At 55.9% G+C, this 6,222-nt stretch overlaps 1 protein-coding gene across 1 annotated transcript in view; it reads right to left on the reverse strand.

Moving 5' to 3' along the window:
- Positions 1-284: 284 nt before the first annotated feature.
- The window catches only part of LOC310966361 (regulating synaptic membrane exocytosis protein 3-like), a gene marked incomplete at both ends in the record, with an annotated part of 11,006 nt that continues 5,068 nt past the window's right edge, over positions 285-6,222 (reverse strand). The window contains 5 exons of the mRNA XM_083940942.1: positions 285-470; positions 3,481-3,620; positions 4,586-4,687; positions 4,803-4,915; positions 5,526-5,661. Coding sequence (XP_083797068.1) covers positions 285-470; positions 3,481-3,620; positions 4,586-4,687; positions 4,803-4,915; positions 5,526-5,661 — 677 coding nt within the window. The remainder of the gene's footprint in view (positions 471-3,480; positions 3,621-4,585; positions 4,688-4,802; positions 4,916-5,525; positions 5,662-6,222) is intronic.

Below are 6,222 nucleotides of genomic sequence, written 5' to 3' on the forward strand. Positions count from 1 at the left end.
AGGTCACATGGTCTCTTCTGACCCGTTGCTATGGTGAAACGGTTGATCCCACCTCCTGACCCGTTGCTATGGTGATGAGGTTGATCCCACCTCCTGACCCGTTGCTATGGTGAAACGGTTGATCCCACCTCCTGACCCGTTGCTATGGTGATGAGGGTGATCCCACCTCCTGACCCGTTGCTATGGTGATACGGTTGATCCCACCTCCTGACCCGTTGCTATGGTGATGAGGTTGATCCCACCTCCTGACCCGTTGCTATGGTGATACGGTTGATCAGCTGATGCTACGACTTGCCCTCCGTCTCCTTATTGGTCAGAGGGGCCAAAGCGGGATCCACCAATGAGGTGGCAGGGAACAGTTTGAACCAGCCAATCACCATGTTGGACAGGTCCAGGTCGTCCAATAGGATCTGAGCGGCTCCCATGAAGGACTTATGATCCATACGACCGTAGTCCCCCCACACGATGATCTGCAGACAGACAGGTACGCAGACAGACAGGTGAGAGACAGACAGGTGAGAGACAGACAGGTGAGAGACAGACAGGTGAGAGACAGACAGACAGGTGAGAGACAGACAGGTGAGAGACAGACAGGTGAGAGACAGACAGGTGAGAGAGAGACAGGTGAGAGAGAGAGACAGGTGAGAGACAGACAGGTGAGAGACAGACAGACAGGTGAGAGACAGACAGGTGAGAGACAGACAGGTGAGAGGACAGACAGACAGGTGAGAGACAGACAGACAGGTGAGAGACAGACAGACAGGTGAGAGGACAGACAGGTGAGAGAGAGAGACAGGTGAGAGACAGACAGGTGAGAGACAGACAGACAGGTGAGAGACAGACAGGTGAGAGACAGACAGGTGAGAGGACAGACAGGTGAGAGACAGACAGACAGGTGAGAGACAGACAGGTGAGAGGACAGACAGACAGGTACGCAGACAGACAGGTGAGAGGACAGACAGGTGAGAGGACAGACAGACAGGTACGCAGACAGACAGGTACGCAGACAGACAGGTGAGAGACAGACAGGTGAGAGGACAGACAGACAGGTGAGAGACAGACAGGTGAGAGGACAGACAGGTGAGAGACAGACAGACAGGTGAGAGACAGACAGACAGGTGAGAGGACAGACAGGTGAGAGGACAGACAGGTGAGAGACAGACAGGTGAGAGACAGACAGGTGAGAGGACAGACAGGTGAGAGGACGGACAGGTGAGAGACAGACAGGTGAGCAGACAGACAGGTGAGAGACAGACAGGTGAGAGGACAGACAGACAGGTGAGAGGACAGACAGACAGGTGAGCAGACAGACAGGTGAGCAGACAGACAGGTGAACAGACAGACAGACAGACAGGTGAGCAGACAGACAGGTGAGAGGACAGACAGACAGGTGAGCAGACAGACAGACAGGTGAGCAGACAGACAGGTGAGCAGACAGACAGACAGGTGAGCAGACAGACAGGTGAGAAGACAGACAGACAGGTGAGCAGACAGACAGACAGGTGAGCAGACAGACAGGTGAGCAGACAGACAGACAGGTGAGCAGACAGACAGACAGACAGGTGAGCAGACAGACAGGTGAGCAGACAGACAGACAGGTGAGCAGACAGACAGGTGAGCAGACAGACAGACAGGTGAGCAGACAGACAGGTGAGCAGACAGACAGACAGTTGAGCAGACAGACAGACAGGTGAGAGACAGACAGGTGAAAGACAGACAGGTGAGAGACAGACAGGTGAGAGGACAGACAGGTGAGAGAGAGACAGGTGAGAGGACAGACAGACAGGTGAGAGACAGACAGGTGAGAGACAGACAGGTGAGAGGACAGACAGGTGAGAGACAGACAGGTGAGAGGACAGACAGGTGAGAGACAGACAGGTGAGAGGACAGACAGACAGGTGAGAGACAGACAGGTGAGAGGACAGACAGGTGAGAGACAGACAGACAGGTGAGAGACAGACAGGTGAGAGACAGACAGGTGAGAGACAGACAGGTGAGAGGACAGACAGACAGGTGAGAGGACAGACAGACAGGTGAGCAGACAGACAGGTGAGCAGACAGACAGGTGAACAGACAGACAGACAGACAGGTGAGCAGACAGACAGGTGAGAGGACAGACAGGTGAGCAGACAGACAGACAGGTGAGCAGACAGACAGGTGAGCAGACAGACAGACAGGTGAGCAGACAGACAGGTGAGCAGACAGACAGACAGGTGAGCAGACAGACAGGTGAGCAGACAGACAGGTGAACAGACAGACAGACAGTTGAGCAGACAGACAGACAGGTGAGCAGACAGACAGGTGAGCAGACAGACAGGTGAGCAGACAGACAGACAGGTGAGCAGACAGACAGGTGAGCAGACAGACAGACAGGTGAGCAGACAGACAGACAGGTGAGCAGACAGACAGACAGTTGAGCAGACAGACAGACAGGTGAGCAGACAGACAGGTGAGCAGACAGACAGGTGAGCAGACAGACAGACAGGTGAGCAGACAGACAGACAGGTGAGCAGACAGACAGACAGGTGAGCAGACAGACAGGTGAGCAGACAGACAGGTGAGCAGACAGACAGACAGTTGAGCAGACAGACAGACAGGTGAGCAGACAGACAGACAGGTGAGCAGACAGACAGACAGGTGAGCAGACAGACAGGTGAACAGACAGACAGACAGGTGAGCAGACAGACAGACAGGTGAGCAGACAGACAGACAGGTGAGCAGACAGACAGACAGGTGAGCAGACAGACAGACAGGTGAGCAGACAGACAGACAGGTGAGCAGACAGACAGACAGACAGGTGAGCAGACAGACAGGTGAGCAGACAGACAGACAGGTGAGCATACAGACAGACAGGTGAGCAGACAGACAGGTGAGCAGACAGACAGGTGAGCAGACAGACAGACAGACAGACAGGTGAGCAGACAGACAGACAGGTAAGCAGACAGACAGACAGACAGGTGAGCAGACAGACAGGTGAGCAGACAGACAGACAGGTGAGCAGACAGACAGACAGGTGAGCAGACAGACAGACAGGTGAGCAGACAGACAGGTGAACAGACAGACAGACAGGTGAGCAGACAGACAGGTGAGCAGACAGACAGGTGAGCAGACAGACAGACAGACAGGTGAACAGACAGACAGACAGGTGAGCAGACAGACAGGTGAACAGACAGACAGACAGGTGAGCAGACAGACAGGTGAGCAGACAGACAGGTGAGCAGACAGACGGACAGACAGGTGAGAGACAGACAGGTGAGCAGACAGACAGACAGGTGAGCAGACAGACAGACAGGTGAGCAGACAGACAGACAGGTGAGCAGACAGACAGGTGAGCAGACAGACAGACAGGTGAGCAGACAGACAGACAGGTGAGCAGACAGACAGGTGAGCAGACAGACAGACAGGTGAGCAGACAGACAGACAGACAGGTGAGCAGACAGACAGGTGAGCAGACAGACAGGTGAGCAGACAGACAGGTACCTGCACCACCTTCCCCTCTGGGTTTTCTTCAAACTGCAGCTGTTGTTGATAAAGTGGATCCAGAGTTTTTCTGGCCAGACGAGTTCTTCTCTTCAACACACACTTCCCGTTATCCAGGAGGTACACCTTCACGTAGGCCGCTACACACACACACACACACACATGCAGGGGACAGACACACACAGACACACACACACACACACACACACACACACACACACACACACACAGACACACACACAAACACACACACACACGGGGACAGGGACACACACACACACACACACATGCAGGGACACACACACACAGACACACACACACACACACACACACACACACACACACACACACACACAGACACACACACACACACACACACACACACACACACACACACACACACATGCAGGGACACACACACACAGACACACACACACACACACACACACACACACGGGGACAGACACACACACACACACACACACACACACACAGGGGACAGACACACACACACACACACACGCAGGGGACAGACACACACACACACACACACACACACACGCAGGGGACAGACACACACACACACACGCAGGGACAGACACACACACACACACACACGGGGACAGACACACACACACACACACACACACACGCAGGGGACAGACACACACACACACACACACACGCAGGGACAGACACACACACACACACACACACACACACAAGCAGGGGACAGAGACACACACACACACACACACACACACACACACACACGGGGACAGACACACACACACACACACACACACACACACACGGAGACAGACACACACACACACACACACACACACACACACACACACACACACACACACACACACACACACACACACACACACACACACACACACATTTCTGTTAATGTGATTTTACTTGTTTTCTTCTCTCTACTTTATATTTATGGCGTGCAGCGTGTGGCGTGCTCGTGTGGCGTGCTCGTGCTCGTGCTCGTGCGGCGTGCTCGTGCGGCGTGCTCGTGCGGCGTGCTCGTGTGGCGTGCTCGTGCCCGTGCTCGTGTGGCGTGCTCGTGCGGCTTGCTCGTGCTCACCTGGCGTGTTCTTGTTGCCCTGCTTCCCCACCAGTCCGCGGGCTCGGATCACCTCCACGTCCAGACGCTCCTTCCTGTACACCATCCCGATCTGGATGTCACCTGACCAGGCAGCCAATCACAGGGCTCGCGTTAGGTGATGTCACCGACCAGGACGTGACCTTTAACCCACGTGTCAGTGAACACGTGTGAATAATCACTTCTGATTGGCTCTTACCCATGGCGGGCGTGGCCAGAGTCTGGCGCCCGGCCAGCTGGGCGGGGCCTAATCCGTCCAGGAACCCGGTGAAATGTCTGTCCGTCGCCAACTTCACCCCCGGGAAGATGAGCCTGACCACAGAGGACAAGATGAGACCTGATCCAGGATCAGAGGCTGGAGCTGGTCCCCTGAGACCTGATCCAGGACCTGATCCAGGACCAGGGGCTGGAGCTGTTGCCCCTGAGACCTGATCCAGGATCAGAGGCTGGAGCTGGTCCCCTGAGACCTGATCCAGGATCAGAGGCTGGAGCTGGTCCCCTGAGACCTGATCCAGGACCAGAGGCTGGAGCTGCTGCCCCTGAGACCTGATCCAGGATCAGAGGCTGGAGCTGCTGCCCCTGAGACCTGATCCAGGATCAGAGGCTGGAGCTGCTGCCCCTGAGACCTGATCCAGGACCAGAGGCTGGAGCTGCTGCCCCTGAGACCTGATCCAGGATCAGAGTCTGGAGCTGCTGCCCCTGAGACCTGATCCAGGATCAGGGTCTGGAGCTGCTGCCCCTGATCCAGGACCAGGGTCTGGAGCTGCTGCCCCTGAGACCTGATCCAGGATCAGAGGCTGGAGCTGCTGCCCCTGAGACCTGATCCAGGACCAGAGGCTGGAGCTGCTGCCCCTGAGACCTGATCCAGGACCTGATCCAGGACCTGATCCAGGACCAGGGTCTGGAGCTGAGGGGCCCTTACGCTCCAGGTTTGGGGTCCTCGGCGTCGGGGTCTCGGCTCGGTTGTCGAGTGAAACGAGCTTTGAAGTCGACAGCGAGTCCAGTTTCTATGCTTCTCTGGACGGGGAGACGCACCACCTTCTTCTTCTTCTCCTCCTCTGTGAGGAGAGAGGGAGGGGGGGGGGGAGAGAGGGAGGGGGGGAGGGAGGGAGAGAGAGAGAGAGAGAGAGGGAGGGAGGGAGGGAGGGGGGAGAGGGAGGGGGGGAGAGAGGGGGGGAGAGAGGGGGGGAGAGAGGGAGGGAGAGAGGGGGAGAGAGAGAGAGAGGGAGGGAGAGAGAGAGAGAGGGAGGGAGAGAGGGAGGGAGGGAGGGGGGGGGGAGAGAGAGAGGGAGGGAGGGGGGAGGGGAGGGGGGGGGGGAGAGAGAGGGGGGGAGAGAGGGAGAGAGGGAGGGAGAGAGAGAGGGAGAGAGAGAGGGAGAGAGAGAGAGAGAGAGGGAGGGAGAGAGAGAGGGAGAGAGAGAGGGAATTTGAATTTGAGTTTATTGAAAGTTCATCAGCTGACGCTGGACGACAGCTGGTCTTCCTGGCGTCCACCGAGGTCATAAAACCGTTTTACACACTTCGTTTGGCGAGGTCACAACCTTCGCCAAAAATAAGACACAACAATAAATAAAGAGCTGAAAATTAAGAACAATAATAAAAACATTAAAACAGTTGAA

Source organism: Echiichthys vipera (assembly GCF_963691815.1).
Source record: "Echiichthys vipera genome assembly, contig: SCAFFOLD_74, whole genome shotgun sequence".
Lineage (NCBI taxonomy): Eukaryota > Metazoa > Chordata > Actinopteri > Perciformes > Trachinidae > Echiichthys > Echiichthys vipera.